The sequence below is a fragment of the Osmerus mordax genome, chromosome 26, assembly GCF_038355195.1.
Source record: "Osmerus mordax isolate fOsmMor3 chromosome 26, fOsmMor3.pri, whole genome shotgun sequence".
In the NCBI taxonomy this organism is placed as follows: Eukaryota; Metazoa; Chordata; class Actinopteri; order Osmeriformes; family Osmeridae; genus Osmerus; species Osmerus mordax.
Window position 1 is genome coordinate 2,534,498 of NC_090075.1, and position 16,912 is coordinate 2,551,409.

Consider the following 16,912-nt stretch of genomic DNA (forward strand, 5'->3'; position numbering starts at 1 on the left):
AGAGAGAGGGATAGATATATATATATATATAGAGAGAGAGATATATATATAGAGAGAGAGAAGGATATATATAGAGAGAGGGATATAGAGAGAGAGAGAGATAGAGGGGGATAGAGAGAGAGAGAGGGATATATATATAGAGAGAGGGATATAGAGAGAGAGAGGGGGATAGAGAGAGAGATATAGAGATAGAGGGGGATAGAGAGAGAGAGAGGGATATATAGAGAGATAGAGGGGGATAGAGAGAGAGAGAGGGATAGAGAGAGAGAGATAGAGGGGGATAGAGAGAGAGATGGATAGAGAGAGATAGAGGGGGATAGAGAGAGAGGGTCCAGATGTCAAATGCAAACATGGAGAACCCCTCTATAGATGACGGACTTCATCGACATGTTTTTACCAAACGCTGTATGTGCCGCCTGTAAGAGAGATCAGGCTTAGGACCTCAGCGCCAGCCAGAAACAGCCAGCCAGTCTCCTGGCCAGGCTGGTGGACCCACTCACCGACTTGCTTGTTGTGCTGCTTGGTTTTGAGGCGTACGATCTGCAGGATGCTGGAGCTGGTGATGTCAGAGACCACGTCGGCCACACGCTTCCACACGCGCAGCAGCGCGCCGCACAGCATGTGGTACTGACGCAGACGCATGCCCTGCAGGCACTCCTGCCCCTCCTCGATCTTCTTACACTTCCCGTTCCTGACACACACACACACACACAGAAAGAGAACCGGGTCACTCAGAGGTCCAGGCCCACCCGTTGCCAAGGCGTTGACCATGCCCTGACTGGCATCCGTCGCTACTCACCAGTTGGCATGGCTACACTTCCTGAAGGAGAAGGTGAACTGGTTCTCCCAGCTGTCCTGGGCTTCCTCTGGGGTCACCTGGAGCACACACACACACACACACACACACACACACACACACACAAACGGTTGTGTTCAGTAACAGGACCCCTTGTAACGATGTTGCAGAAGATCTTTGTCCTCCGTGGTGACGTCCCTGCATAGCTGGAGGGACTCAGCACAGGTCCCCTGGAGCAGGGCCGTTACTACTCAGCCCTGAGGGACCAGAGCCCAGACCTGACCTTCTCAAGCCCCGATCCTTAATCCTGAACGCTTTCGTGCGAGCCATTGCTCAACACGTAAGTTCGTTGCGATTGCTCAACACTTGCCACGACGTGATCCTGACACTTTCCTGATTCAGTGCTTCTCTCCCTCCTCTAGAGGGCGGCATGCTCCACAGAAATCAGCTCGCACCGAACGACAAGGGCCAAACCCTCCTTCTGTCACACGAGCCCTTGTATCCAGCCCTGGTCTTGTTTGTACTAATGGGGCCACCGTAGACAACTGGCTAAGCTGCTGCCTGAAGGCCAGGGAGTGGTCGGTTCCTGCCAGCCTATCTTTCCCCCTGATCTGAGGCCCCAGACTGCCTGCTGGCCCCTGGCTGTGGGGGACCAGGTGTCAGGGTGGGGAGGGCTCACCTTGCGGTAGCGAAGCTGCAGGTTGTCCAGGCTCTCAGGGTGGGCCTGCTTGCCGATGTTGGGCTTGTACACGATGAAGTTGCGTCCTCGGCCCTGCTCGGCCAGCAGCACACACGGGTGGTTGCCCCGTAGCTGAGAGAGAGAAGGGGAGAGAGAGAGAGAGAGAGAGAGAGAGGGAGAGGGAGCGACAAGGGGAGAGAGAGAGAGAGAGAGAGGAGAGGGAGAGGGAGCAACAAGGGGAGAGAGAGAGAGAGAGAGAGGAGAGGGAGAGAGAGAAAGAAAGGAGAGGGAGAGAGAAGGGGAGAGAGAGAGAGAGAGGAGAGGGAGAGAGAGAAAGGAGAGGGAGAGAGAAGGGGAGAGAGAGAGAGCGAGAGAGAGGAGAGGGAGAGAGAAGGAGAGAGAGATCATACTGGTGAGAGGTAAACAGGCACGATGTGGGTGAGAGTGAGACTACTGTGAAAACCTCGATGATATTCCCACAGAAAACAGGCTGCCAGAGTAAATATAGCCAACGGTAAATAATTGCTGATTTGGTTGAATAATGTGTGACCCAGCAAACAGTAATGGAGAGAGCGTAGCAGGGCGACCTAACCATGCTGAACTTGTCATTCCCTGTTGTTGGCTAGCCTGGGCAGCTGTCTGGCCGGGGAGCAGTCACCGGAGACGCAAGACTGGGAGACTTCCTGGCAAGCTAGTATGGAGCCGCCGGGCATGCTGGGACCTGTAGTCCAGGTCGGTGGTGTCTGTGACAGTACTCACCTTGTGGGAGAGGTAGAAGCCCTCGTCAGGGCTGCTGAGTTTCTGGGCCTTTCCGAACGCTTCCTCCCAGGGCAAGCCTCGGTCCACGCTGATCTGTTAAGGACAGGGGGTGAGAGGTCAGATTCAACAGAGAGAGACATCCATGCTCACACACACACACAGCTCTTTGTACTAGGGGCCTCTAAGCAGAGTTAAGGATGGGGGTTGCCTGTTCTCTCCACCTGCCAAACCGGTTCTGTGTGTGTACCTGATCCTGTGAGCTCGCTCCTGTTAAGTTACCTAGCCTGCAGCAACGGCAGCTCTGGCAGCCAGAGATAGCAGCAATGATCATGTTCCAGCAGAGTCTGTCTGCTGGCGCGGCACCCCGCTCTCCTCTCCCGTCCAACCTGAACGACCGGGCTACTCCCAGGTAGACGCGCACACACACACACACACACAAGTACAGACACACACACACACACGTACGTACTTACACGCTTACATATGCCCCCGCACGCACGCACACACACCCACACCACAGCTTGTCCATCTGGCACCAGGGCCTCAGACGGAAGATATTCACGCTTGCGTCTCCTCCACTTTCACATTCATGAAGGTACGCTGGCCTGGAACAAGCGCCAGCCGCATGCATAAGCTAACACCTCGGGGGCGATGGGAGGTTTACACGCCTGCCTCACTAACGGGGGAGAAATAGAAGCAAGGAGCTGTATCCGTCGGAGAGATGGATGCCTTTGCTGGACGGCTGGACTGAGGGAGGGAGGATCGGGTGGCTGGATTGGGGGGAGGGATGCAGGCAGGCATGCAGGGAGGGATGGAGGGAGGGGTGGAGAGAGGGAGGGATAGAGGGAGGGGTGGAGGGAATGAGGTGTGGAGGGAAGGAGGGAGGGATAGAGGGAGAGATAGAGGGAGGGAGGGGTGGAGAGAGGGAGGGATAGAGGGAGGGGTGGAGGGAGTGAGGTGTGGAGGGAAGGAGGGGTGGAGGGAGAGATAGAGGGAGGGAGGGGTGGAGAGATGGAGGGATAGAGGGAGGGGTGGAGGGAGTGAGGTGTGGAGGGAAGGAGGGGTGGAGGGAGAGATAGAGGGAGGGAGGGGTGGAGAGATGGAGGGATAGATGGAGGGAGAGATAGAGGGAGGGAGGGGTGGAGAGAGGGAGGGATAGAGGGAGGGGTGGAGGGAGTGAGGTGTGGAGGGAAGGAGGGGTGGAGGGAGAGATAGAGGGAGGGAGGGGTGGAGAGATGGAGGGATAGATGGAGGGAGAGATAGAGGGAGGGAGGGGTGGAGTGATTCCAGTACCTTGTAGAGGACGACTTGTCCATCCTGGGGGTTTCCTGCTGTGAGGAAGATCTCCTGCTTCTCCTCGTAGATCTCATCGTTTCCTGGAGCCAGATCTGATGGGAACAGCACACACACACACTGCATGATCAGCACCACGGCCACAACCCCTTTCATTCAGCAGACAGACACTGGTTTCTACAACCAGACAAATGGCATACAAAGAGAGCGATACAGCTCTTATCTGTCATAGCTTCTCACTAGGAAGGTTAAACTGGAACAACAAACAGTATCAGGCCCAGAGTGATGATAAGGCCTGGGTCTGTGTCACTAGTTCTCTTTCCGTACCCAAGATGCCCATGTCGTATTTCCCTTCCTTTTTGTCCTTCTCGATCAGGTAGTCAAAGTTGTCTGTGAAGTACTGAAAGAGGGAGTTCTGCTTGTGGACCTCCAGGCCCAGGATCCGGTTGAGGAACTTGGTGATGCTGCAGTCTGAAACCCCACCCGGAACAACCCGCAGTCACACAAAAATGTTCACTGACGTTTTCATTTTCGAACAAAAAACAACAACACGGTGCGTGTGTGTTTGTGGTCCGACTGGTCGTACCTTTCTCTGTGCTGATGCCAGAGCGGTGGTCAGGCTTACAGAAGATCCCCACGTCCATCATTCCCAGCTTCATGTCTGCAACACGAGGAACAGAGGTGATCACAGTGCAACGCTGCAGGCTGCAGGACTGCTTTAACCACGCCCACATGGAGACCAAGCACCCTGAGAGTTCTCACCCAGGTCACAAGATTACATTTAGTCATTTAGCAGACGCTCTTATCCAGAGCGACTTACAAGGACACAACGTCATTTGACATGGCCGGGAATCGAACCAGCGACCTTCTGACTCCCTGAAGATTAGCAGCACCAACCAGACAAATCCTGGTCAAATCTCCACCAGGCTAACAGGTTTTCTATCCTCACCAGCCAAAAAACTACGCTAATCTATTGAGTGGCTGGTCAAACTTGAACGGTCACTAGCCATTTGGCCGGTGGTCAAAAAAGGGCATTTTGCCCCCAGAGAGTTGTTACCTCTGAAGAACATGGCATCACCCCCAGGGTATCCTTTAGGAGGGGGCACCTTGCTCTCGATGTGCCCCAGGATCGCTTTGGTGATCTTGTCCAGAGCTTTGGTGCCGTACTATAGGGACAGGACACAAGGACGCAGGTCAGAACCAGGCTGGGGAGGTCAGTGTGTGTGTGTGTGATCTGGACAGGGATCTAGAGGCTCCTACCTTGTTCTCAAAGTTGTACTTGCTCAGGTCTCTGGACTCTGTGGCTCGTCTGTCCCCGTGAGTCAGCGCTCCCTGCAGACACAAACACCAGCAGTCAGCTCACCCAGCCCAGAGCAGCTCTCACATCCCCACAGCACCTCCTCTCTCTCACATCACCACAGCACCCCCTCTCTCTCACATCACCACAGCACCCCCTCTCTCTCACATCACCACAGCACCCCCTCTCTCTCTGACATCACCACAGCACTCCCTCTCTCTCACATCACCACAGCACCCCCTCTCTCTCACATCACCACAGCATCCCCTCTCTCTCACATCACCACAGCACCCCCTCTCTCTCTCACATCACCACAGCACCCCCTCTCTCTCACATCACCACAGCATCCCCTCTCTCTCACATCACCACAGCACCCCCTCTCTCTCTGACATCACCACAGCACTCCCTCTCTCTCACATCACCACAGCACCCCCTCTCTCTCACATCACCACAGCATCCCCTCTCTCTCACATCACCACAGCACCCCCTCTCTCTCTCACATCACCACAGCACCCCCTCTCTCTCACATCACCACAGCATCCCCTCTCTCTCACATCACCACAGCACCCCCTCTCTCTCACATCACCCCCTCTCTCTCAGACATCACCACAGCACTCCCTCTCTCTCACATCACCACAGCACCCCCTCTCTCTCACATCACCACAGCATCCCCTCTCTCTCACATCACCACAGCACCCCCTCTCTCTCTGACATCACCACAGCACCCCCTCTCTCTCACATCACCACAGCACCCCCTCTCTCTGACATCACCACAGCACCCCCTCTCTCTCACATCACCACAGCACCCCCTCTCTCTGACATAACCACAGCACCCCCTCTCTCTCTCACATCACCACAGCACCCCCTCTCTCTCTCACATCACCACAGCACCCTCTCTCTCTCACATCACCACAGCACCCCCTCTCTCTGACATAACCACAGCACCCCCTCTCTCTCTCACATCACCACAGCACCCTCTCTCTCTCACATCACCACATCACCCCCTCTCTCTCTGACATCACCACAGCACCCCCTTTCTCTCACATCACCCCCTCTCTCTGACATCACCACATCACCCCCTCTCTCTGACATCACCACAGCACCCCCTCTCTCTCACATCACCACAGCACCCTCTCTCTCTCACATCACCACATCACCCCCTCTCTCTCTGACATCACCACAGCACCCCCTCTCTCTCACATCACCACATCACCCCCTCTCTCTCTGACATCACCACAGCACCCCCTCTCTCTCACATCACCACAGCACCCCCTCTCTCTCACATCACCAGAGCACCCCCTCTCTCTCACATCACCACAGCACCCCCTCTCTCTCTCACATCACCACAGCACCCCCTCTCTCTCTCACATCACCACAGCACCCTCTCTCTCTCACATCACCACATCACCCCCTCTCTCTCTGACATCACCACAGCACCCCCTCTCTCTCATATCACCACATCACCCCCTCTCTCTGACATCACCACAGCACCCCCTCTCTCTCACATCACCACAGCACCCCCTCTCTCTCTCATCACCACAGCACCCCCTCTCTCTCTCATCACCACAGCACCCCCTCTCTCTCTCATCACCACATCACCCCCTCTCTCTCACATCACCACAGCACCCCCTCTCTCACACATCACCACAGCACCCCCTCTCTCTCTGACATCACCACAGCACCCCCTCTCTCTCACATCACCACATCACCCCCTCTCTCTCTGACATCACCACAGCACCCCCTTTCTCTCACATCACCACAGCACCCCCTCTCTCACACATCACCACAGCACCCCCTCTCTCTCTCATCACCACATCACCCCCTCTCTCTCTCATCACCACATCACCCCCTCTCTCTCACATCCCCACAGAACACCCCCTCTCTCTCTCCTCCCCCCAACACTTCAGCTGTACCAGAGCCATCTACAGCTGAGAGCACATCCAGGCCGTGTCTTTTATGAGTACGGTCTTAATCAGCGTAGAGCGGGGGGGCAGGCGCAGGCTAGCGTTCAGTCTGGTGACCATCTCTGTCGCTGCCGCCCTCACACACACACACACACACACACACACACACACACGTCTGGAGATGAGGACAAAAGACTTATCTCTCCCCTGGCGGGTATGACATCACCGCTTATCTGGAGACAAGACAATCACTAAAGGTATCCAAGTTGCCAGAGGCAGGGAGGGAGGGAGGGGCGGGGGGCGATGATGCGGGCTATTCTGAGGGCCGATTACGGCGCTTGGTTGGCAGAGACAGGACAGACTTTCTGGAAGTCCTGCCCTCCCCCCCTTCGCAGCCCAGGCACACACACAGATGGAAAGGGGAGAGGGACTGGGAGGATAAATAGCAGGTTGCCGTGATACAGTGAAATATGGAACCGCTGCCACGGCTGTGTAGTTTTAATGGGGGGGATTTCCTGAACTGGAGATGCGGTGCGTCAGGAGGTCTGTCCCACCTCGAGGGAACCAGAGAACGGTTCTGCTCAACGAGGCAGGGTGAGGGGGCGAGGAGAGGGCAGGGAGAGGGGGCGAGGAGAGGGCAGGGTGAGGGCAGGGAGGGGGCAGGGTGAGGGGGCGAGGAGGGGGCAGGGAGAGGGCAGGGAGGGGGTGAGGGCAGGGTGAGGGTGTGAGGAGAGGGCAGGGAGAGGGCAGGGAGGGGGGGTGAGGAGAGGGCAGGGTGAGGGCAGGGAGGGGGTGAGGGCAGGGTGAGGGGGTGAGGAAAGGGCAGGGAGGGGGCAGGGAGGGGGCGAGGAGAGGGCAGGGAGGGGGCAGGGAGGGGGTGAGGGCAGGGTGAGGGGGTGAGGAGAGGGCAGGGAGGCGGCAGGGAGGCGGCAGAGAGGGGGCAGGAGACCACAGGGCAGAGGTGCTGAGCCAGGGGGGAGAGGAAGGGAGAGGGGTGGTCTGGAGGAAGGGAGAGGGGTGGTCTGGAGGAAGGGAGAGGGGTGGTCTGGAGGAAGGGAGAGGGGTGGTCTGGAGGAAGGGAGAGGGGTGGTCTGGAGGAAGGGAACTCACCAGGCTCTCCAGCCTCTTTGCTACGATGGAGGCAAAGCGTCTCTCTCCAGCCAGCTCTGAGATGAGGAAGATGTACTCCGGAGCCGTCACCTGGTTGGACCGGTGAGTTCGACCTGCGGGGGACGGGGGACCAATTAGAGGAGACGAACGTGACACGACGACCAATGAGAAGTCACAATGTAGGCCTGTGTCAAATGCCCAGAAACGGCAAAACGTTTGTGTCAGTATGATCCCTGCTGTCTTTCAGACTCCTGTTTAGTATCCTCCACTGAATGGCCTCTGATTCTGAGGCTTCAAGCTACTCTGGTTCTGTTCTTCACAAAAGCAGAACAGGTTCTAAATGTTGAAAACCCCATTTTTGCATATCAGTCTTCCTGAGTATTTGTGTGCTATTGTGAGTGTGACAGTGTGTATGTTACTATGCCTGTGTGTGTGTGTGCTCTACTCTGTGTGAAGAGCAGACATGTCAATCAGCCGCACACATGACCCCCACAGAGAGAGTTCAGCTCCCTAGAGTATGAAGGCTGACGTGAAATAATTACTCAGCCAGCTAATTACTGCAAACAACAGTCGGCTCTGCGATGAGTGTGTGTGTGTGTGTGTGTTTCTCTTCACAAGACTGCTGGTGCACTGAAAACACTGCCTAGCAGATGGAGGCAGGAGATTAAGACACAATAATATAATTAAACCGTTTAGTAAAACCCTTCTCGCAGCAGCATGACAACGGCACACCCTCCTAAATGGAGCGGAATTCTTGCGCTTTCGTTATTGCGGTGACTAATTGAGAGAATCACACCCTTCAGTGGACCCTGAGAGGAATGCATACGCGTGCGAACAACAGCAAGGATCGGAGAAATCAGATCACCAACAAGACAGGGTGACATCTGGAGGGAGGGCATCAGGTGCACTTCTCTCTTTACTATCACTTGGAAAAAAGGCCTTCAGGTTCCTAGACCCCCCCCTATTCCGATCCTGACATCTAAAGCTGACCTCTGACCCCTGACCTCTCCGGGACACTCACCGAACTGCTGGATGGCCCTGTCTGCGCTCCAGGGCAGCTCCAGGGTCATGTGCACCCGCCGACACTGGTTCTTCACACGCTTGTCTGCCTGCAGGGAGATCCCGGAGCTGGCCGCCTCCGAGATGATGGCCACCAGCTGGGGGGGGCAGGAGAGGAGAGGGTGGAGGAGGCGTTTCGTGGTCAGACGGGAGAGAAGGGAGAAGAACAGGATGTTTGTAGGAGGACAGAACACTGCGGTAAATGATGACACGTCTGAATGATGGAGAGAATCAGATGATCATCTCCAGACCTCTGGTCTGTCATAGCACGGACTGTTGTGACGGATATCGTTGCAGTCTTACATAAAGCCTGCACTTATTAAGTTAGCAGACCCGTTTATCAAAGGACATACAAAAGTGCATATCGTAAGCGCAGCAGATAACCAAGGACTGGAAGTTCCTGGTCCGGAACTGTTTTGCAATGATTAACTCCAGCGGACAGTGTTTGTCACGGGACACAGTGTACAAACATCATCCCCTCTCATGGCAGCACAGGAGCAGATCGAGGAGATCTCTGACCTTCTCTCCTCGCATGAAGCGGTCCTTCTCCTTCACGTTGATGTGGTCGATGGTGTGGCTCTGCTCGGCGCGCGACTCGTAGCGCACGCTGCCGTCGGGGCGACGCACCACGCGCCCTTTCCGCCCCGTCATCTAGGGGGCAGAGGTCACGACCATTTCACAGACATTCCTTTTGGCGGCACGTTATCCGCACATCTATTGATTTCCCAGTGGATCATCTTCACGGCTCGCCTTTCCTGATTTAGACATTTGCCCAGAGTAAAAAGCTCTAAAACAAGCCCCTCCCCCTCGCTGCCCGGCAACAGCCAACCACGTACCTCGGAGACTTTCTCTGGCCCGCCGAACTTGTCGATGAGCTCGTCCAGGGTGTTGAGAGGGAGCTCCTTCCCCAGCTCTGTGATCCTGTTGAGGAGGCTGTGTTTCATCTCCTCGATCTTGGCTGTGGGAAACAGGAGGAGCGTTTAGCGCCGTAACCCTAGCAGGGCGCCGTAAACCGCCGCAAGGCAGCGCCCGCTAAGAGGGGGCCTCTTTAAAATCTTGACAGGCCCTGACGCTCTGCTCCGGAAGGATCCGTAGAGGATCGTTTTTTGTTAACCGTCTTGTTTACATCTATTCTGAACAGCATATGCATCTAAAACCATGTTTTCCAGACACTATTCCACCGATAGTGCAAGAATTCCTCCCTTCCGACCGTGGACATGAATGCCCGTCCCCCCCGAGGCGACAGGCCCCCCCTTCCCCCCCACCTGTGTGGCAGCTGGTGTGGTTGACGAAGATCACGTCGTCGTTGTCGAGCAGCGAGTCGGGCGAGGAGTTGGAGTCCGTCTCCATGGCGTCGGAGTCGGTGCTGCTGTCGTCGCTGATGTTGATCACCCCGCTGATCTCCACCGCGTGCTTGGGCAGCTTGGGCTGCCGGCCCCCTGGGCTTACCTGACGCCAGGAAGAACCCGCAACAGGTTAGACCCCCTCGACCACAGTCCAGCCATAGGAATGGGAAGCAGATGTGGTTTAAAAAAAGTGGCAATTCGGTTTGTTTCTAGAACGTTCTGGCAGACTCTCTTACGTTTCCTCTTGTTCCCAGGGCCCTTCTCTCTCCTCTGCTTCTCCGAGGGAAAGTGCTTCATCACCAGAGAATGGAACACGCCCCTGGGGGGAGACGCGCAGGAGAACAGAGACAGTTAGACTGACACAGGGACCAGTTGAGTTAAGACACTCAGTCAAACAGAAAGACAGTCAAACAGGGAGTCAGATGTCTGAGCGGTGAGGAAATCGGGCTAGTAATCCGAAGGTTGCCAGTTCGATTCCCGGTCATGCAAACTGACGTTGTGTCCTTGGGCAAAGCACTTCACCCTACTTGCCTCGGGGGAATGTCCCTGTACTTATTGTAAGTCGCTCTGGATAAGAGCGTCTGCTAAATGACTAAATGTAAACAGCCATCCAGCCTGCCTTCTGGTTCCAGACACTGCAGCACGCAGCCATCAGTCACTGTGGCAGCTATGACAGGAAGCTTCTGATTAAGCTGCTTATGTAACTGTCTTCTTGTCTAGCAGCAGGACAGGTGAGGCAGGCAGACGAGCAGACACTCTGGTATGTCGGCACGGCTGCAGAGTGCTGGTGTTATTGCTTTTGTTTTAAACCTCGACAGAGGAATCTTCCGGACCCTCTCCCTCCCTCCCTCCCTCCCTCCCTCCCTCCCTCCCTCCCTCCCTCCCTCCCTCCCTCCCTCCCTCCCTCCCTCCCTCCCTCCCTCCCTCCCTCCCTCCCTCCCTCCCTCCCTCCCTCCCTCCCTCCCTCCCTCCCTCCCTCCATGTCTCTTTGTGTACAGGTTAAAGCGGTGTTTGCACACACAGGACAGCGTCTGCCATTCCAAACCACATTCATGCGAGTAAGGAAAGTACCGTGGATGCCACAAAGCGAGCTGGAGGGGCCTGAATCAGGGCTGAGCCCAGTCAAACAGGAACAGACTTAAATACTACCTGTCACGGATCAGACACCTTCAGGAGACATTAGAGGGATTTATCTGGCGTGACGAGGACAGCCAAGTAACAGCCCACATACCCACACACACACACACTCTCACATATACCAACACTCTCACATACACCAACACACACACACACGCTCTCACACACACACACTCTCTCTCACATGACACCAATACACACCCACGCTCTCACATACACCAACACACACACACACACACCAACACACACACCAACACACACTCACTCTCACATACACCAACACACACACACTCTCTCTCACATGACACCAACACACACAGGTTAACATCACACTCACTCTGCAGCAGAAACGAATCGGTCCAGGTGGCCGTCGTTCTCGTCCAGGACCTCCCGGGTGCGGGCCTCCCCCGTGGACTGCAGCCCCACCACGATGCACTGAGGACGGACACGAGCAGGACAGCGTGAGCCTCTTCACCCCACCACATCTCCACACCACACACACACGTCCAGCAGCCTAAAGTGGGGAGTCTGTTGGCTGAGCGGTGAGCGGGCGCGTCGGCCAGCAGACGGGCGGTGTGACGCGCGGGGTGACTGACCTTGCCCGCCAGCAGCTCCTTCTTCGCCAGCTCCACCAGGCAGCGCACCTTGGCGGCGATGCAGAGGTACTTGAAGAAGCGCTGGTGAGACGACCAGAACTGCCCCCACAGAGACTTCCTGCTCACCAGGCCCAGCTCGTCAGCAGCCCGGGTGAATGTGGCCAGCGCCTCGGCCCACTGGGGGGGGAGAAGCACGTCACACACACACACACGTGTCTATACTGACACACACACACGCAGTCTCAGGCCTCTGGTGGGCGCGTGCGGAGGGGGGTGGGAGGGGAGACTCACCAGTTTGGCCGCCTTGTTGTACACCAGCTTGAAGTCGTCGTCCAGGCCGATCTCCTCGATGCGGAACGACACCCCGGAGAAGCTCAGCTGCCGGGCGATGTACATGCCGCTCACCTTCATGTCCATGGCGACGATCTCCATGGCGCCCACACCCCTGTCAATCATTGAAGAAAAAAAAAAAAAAAAAAAACAAACAGAAGAGGAAAAAAAAAAAGCGAAAAGTCATGTCAGGTCCCAGTGACACGGCTGGGGAGCAAGTTGGCAGGGGCCAGAGGAGGAACGGAGGAGGGCGCACCTCTTCTCGATGGCGTGCAGGAAGTCGTCGAAGGTCTTGAAGGGCGTGCCCTCGCCCCAGATCCCCAAGCGGCTCATGTAGATCATGTTCTTTGGCTCGGAGGCACCTGGGCGCACAGAGGAGGCCTGGTTAACCACGGCTCTGCTCTCCGCTCCCCGACGGGAGAGCGAGAGACACGAGCACCACATACAATCTGAGAGAGGCCGAGAGCAGCTGTGACGGTGGCCGTTCGTCACCGACAGGTGTGTGTGTGTGTGTGTGGCCCTCACCTGTGGCACTGGCGTAGACCACCCTGGCCAGGGGCAGCTTGTTCTGCAGGTCCAACACTGCCTTGCCCATCTTGGTGGACGTGGCGTTCTTGGCTTTGTGGCATTCGTCAAACACAATCTGGAGTGGGGGGCGGGGGTCAAGGGCCAACACACTGACTAGGGCCCCCCAGAGGTTCCAGGGACCCACACACAGACTAGGGCCCCCCAGAGGTACCAGGGGCCCACACACAGACTAGGGCCCCCCAGAGGTACCAGGGGCCCCACACACTGACTAGGGCCCCCCCAGAGGTTCCAGGGACCCACACACAGACTAAAGCCAGCACACAGAGAGCTGGGCTAGCCTGACCCAGTCTCTCAGACCTGCCTCATTGCTGCCAGGCCAGATGGTCGACAAATGAGCTAAAACAAACGAGAGTGTACACCCAAGACATGAATAGGTTCTTAGTTTCGGTTCAGGACTATATAGGCCAATAAGGGGAACAGAAAACCCGTGGCCTGCTAACTCAATTCAAGTGCTGACTACAATATATCCCTGTGACCGGCCATAGACAGTGGTGACAGCCCAGATATTCTACACTTATCCACCGGACCGGAACAGTCCAGAAGGGCTAAAGAGACCAGAGAGGATACGACTCCGTCGAAGCCGGGTTGACACCAGTCCAGGATCTGCTTGAGTCTGGTCCGGTGCTGGCCTCCGGCTTGGCTCTCTCCGATCAGAGCCGAGTAGGTAGCAAACAGGACGCCCTCTGAGGTAGCTGTGTCTCCATACTTTATCTGCGGAGGATTCCGGAAACCGGTTAGACTCTGCGGCGCACTTATCGGCGCTCTCTCGCGGCGTTAACGTAGAACGCGAGCGAGCGTTCGGGAGGGTGGCGGGGGCTCACCTTGTTTAAGGCATGCACAGGGATGATGGGGGCGTCGATGTCTTTCAGGTCTCTTTCGGCGTCGTACTTTAGGTCGTTGGAGACGCTAAACCTGAGAGGAGCAGAGAGTTAAAGAGAGAGATGTGAGGAGGTTGGATCAGCACCATGGCGGTCCGTCCTGGGATGACGGACGGGCGCGCCCTGCTCGGCGTTGGGGTGGCGGGGGAGGTGTAGGCAAGGTGTGTGGGGGTGGCGAGGGAGAAGTGGTCTCACCAGAGCGCTCGAGCGCTCTCTTCCTGCCCTTCAGGTAGTTTCTCCAGGATGATGCCCGGCCTACCGTGCGGCCCTTCCCCCACGCCGGCACCGTCTCCGATCAGGAAGCCCGCTCGCTGGTTGTTCTGCAGGATCACCTCGTGTTGCTGGGGAGGGGAGGAGGGAGGGAGGGAGGAGGAGGGAGGAGGAGGGGAGGAGGAGGGGAGGAGGGAGGAGGGAGGAGGAGGGAGGAGGAGGGGAGGAGGAGGGAGGAGGAGGGGAGGAGAGGAGGAGGAGGGAGGAGGAGGGGGAGGAGGAGGGAGGAGGGAGGAGGAGGAGGGGGAGGAGGAGGGGAGGAGGAGGGAGGAGGAGGGAGGAGGAGGGGAGGAGGAGGGGAGGGAGGGGAGGAGGAGGGAGGAGGAGGGGAGGAGGAGGGAGGAGGTGGAGGAGGAGGGGAGGAGGAGGGGAGGAGGAGGAGGAGGGGAGGAGGGAGGGGAGGAGGGAGGAGGAGGGAGGAGGGAGGAGGAGGGGAGGAGGAGGGGGAGGAGGAGGGGAGGAGGAGGGGAGGAGGGGAGGAGGAGGGGAGGAGGAGGGAGGAGGAGGGGAGGAAAGGAGGAGGAGGGAGGAGGAGGGGGAGGAGGAGGGGAGGAGGGGAGGAGGAGGGGAGGAGAGGAGGAGGAGGGAGGAGGAGGGGAGGAGGAGGGGAGGAGAGGAGGAGGAGGGAGGAGGAGGGGAGGGCACTTCAGACACGGTCACGAACACACATTCAAACCTCACCCAGTATTCATCACTATCCCCTACACGGAAATCATCAATATCATGGTGAATCAATGTACAGCACAGACAGACACAGTGACTGAGTGGCTTATTGATGAATCAGGGCGGGGGGGCAGAGAGAAGCAGTCTCCAGCAGGTGGGGCTAGGGCGGGGGTGGGGTTGCCTAGCGATGGGGAGTAAGGGGTTACCTGGCAGGCGTAGATGATGGCCTCCAGCTGCAGAGCGGAGAGCAGGCCGTTGTTGATGATGGGGTCAGGAATGGACAGAGTGTAGGTGATGTCGGGAGGGGGGACGCTGGACAGCGTGTTGGTCTCCACCACAATGTCTGGGTGGGAGATCCCGATGGTGGCTGGAGAGAGAGACAGAGAGACAGACAGAGAGACAGACAGAGAGACAGAGAGACAGAGAGAGAGAGAGGAGAGCGAGAGCGAGAGAGCGAGAGAGGGTTGAGAGAAGGAGAGCGAGGGGGAATGAAACAGCTGTGTCTGAGGATCACAACAAGACTAGCTGACAGGGAAAACAGGACTTAATCGTGTTCAGTACACACGATATGCCCTCCACAAAGAGCTGCCATCCGAGGAACATGTGAGATCATCCAGTGGCTAAAGCCCAGTCATATAGACATCATATCTGTCATATCCTAACGATGACAGCCTGTTGTGCTGCTCGTCGCGCACATGCGTGGGGGAGGTGCAGCGTACATTTGGAGGGCTTGTAGTCGGCGTACGTGTCCACGTGCCCCAGCTCCTCTGTCTCCTCCTCCTCTGCCCTCCTCCTCCTCCTCCGCAGGCGTCTGCGTCCTCGGAGCCTGCAGACGCAGCAAGGGAACATGGGAAATGGAGTTTACATCCCTCACAACAGGAAGCTCCTCCCTTATGGGTCCACCCCTCGGATTTGGAACTCTCGGACGTGGCTATGACGACTACAACCGCCACAACGACCGAGGTGAAACGAAAGAGGACCGAGGCGAAGTGAAAGGATGAGAGTCCAAATGAAATCGGCAGATTCAAGGTCGGAGTTGGAAAGGGAGGTGCTGAGGTTTGCTTTAAGTGCAGTGTTAGGGGGCAGTTAGGGCCTGCTGAGGCAACATCAGTATTGTAGCGAGGGCTTTTTGGAAAAGTTTATAGGGAAACCCCACAAGCCTACTTAGAAAAGCTACCCACACTGGCCGCATTCATTACAAAAACATTTCTATATATCTATAGAGTATATATACTATTTGCATGATCAGGAATGATCTGAAATATACCAGTGAATACCAGAGAAGCCTTGAGATCCATTTTGCATTGCGTAATTTCTAAAAACATACGCATTTTTAGGTCAGTTTACAATGATGTGGTCAGTTTACAATGATGTGGTCAGTTTGGGTTAGCAGTCTGAGCAGGCCGTTTGGGCTTGGTCTGAGCTGTGTGTTCCCTCTCCTGTTACGGCCTGATTCGGGGGTTTGGGAAGCTACCTGGAATCCTCCAAAAGGCGGAGAGCTGATTATGGCAGTGATTTCCTCCAAACTGCTCAAACCCTGAAACCTGCTGGAGCCATTCAGCTGCAAAGAACACAAACAAAACAAAACTCAAACCAAATGCAAAAAAAATAATTAACAAAACCACAAACAAACAAGTGTGTGTGTGTGTCGTGTGTGTGTCCTGTGTGTCAGAATCAGAATGGGATTTATTCGCCATGAAAGTTTGCACAGACAAGAAATTTGCTTTGGCAGGAAGGTGCATACAATAAACATATAGGGACCTAAAATTTAAATATGTGGACTATCTATACTAAGGGTACATAAACTAGCAGTACTAAATGGAATTAGAATTAAATAAATTATACAATAAAATATAAGTTGCCGTAAGTGCGCAATTCACAATAGATTTGTCATCAAATGGAGAAAACAGACAACAGAAAATCGTTACACAAGTGTGTCATGTTGACTGGTTTGCATTGTAAGAACAAATAGGAAAACAGTCACTTAACAGGTCACTCAAACGGCAGTTAAACACCCCCCTCCCCCCCAAGAGAGGGGATTTCTTTGTGTGACATATTTGAGGGGTCTTCCCTTTTATTCCAGTATAACATTTGTGGCTCTTTGCCCTTCCCCAGAACACATGACACTAGTCATATTAACCACCAGTGTTCACTTTCAGAGTGTACATGGGTGTGTTGATATGAACACGACTGTGTGAGTTGGCAGC

General features: G+C 55.8%; 1 protein-coding gene across 1 annotated transcript in view; it reads right to left on the reverse strand.

Annotated features, from left to right (window-relative positions):
- sbno2b (strawberry notch homolog 2b) overlaps positions 1-16,912 on the reverse strand; it is a 42,061-nt gene that overhangs the window by 4,547 nt on the left and 20,602 nt on the right. The window contains 27 exon segments of the mRNA XM_067229440.1: positions 501-691; positions 800-876; positions 1,476-1,607; positions 2,235-2,327; positions 3,528-3,622; positions 3,855-3,998; positions 4,114-4,188; positions 4,585-4,693; positions 4,788-4,859; positions 7,839-7,951; positions 8,860-8,995; positions 9,417-9,548; positions 9,734-9,855; positions 10,163-10,346; positions 10,472-10,562; positions 11,718-11,815; positions 11,977-12,153; positions 12,268-12,421; positions 12,563-12,668; positions 12,832-12,949; positions 13,462-13,605; positions 13,716-13,806; positions 13,968-14,113; positions 14,912-15,072; positions 15,425-15,491; positions 15,493-15,531; positions 16,180-16,266. Coding sequence (XP_067085541.1) covers positions 501-691; positions 800-876; positions 1,476-1,607; positions 2,235-2,327; positions 3,528-3,622; positions 3,855-3,998; positions 4,114-4,188; positions 4,585-4,693; positions 4,788-4,859; positions 7,839-7,951; positions 8,860-8,995; positions 9,417-9,548; positions 9,734-9,855; positions 10,163-10,346; positions 10,472-10,562; positions 11,718-11,815; positions 11,977-12,153; positions 12,268-12,421; positions 12,563-12,668; positions 12,832-12,949; positions 13,462-13,605; positions 13,716-13,806; positions 13,968-14,113; positions 14,912-15,072; positions 15,425-15,491; positions 15,493-15,531; positions 16,180-16,266 — 3,154 coding nt within the window.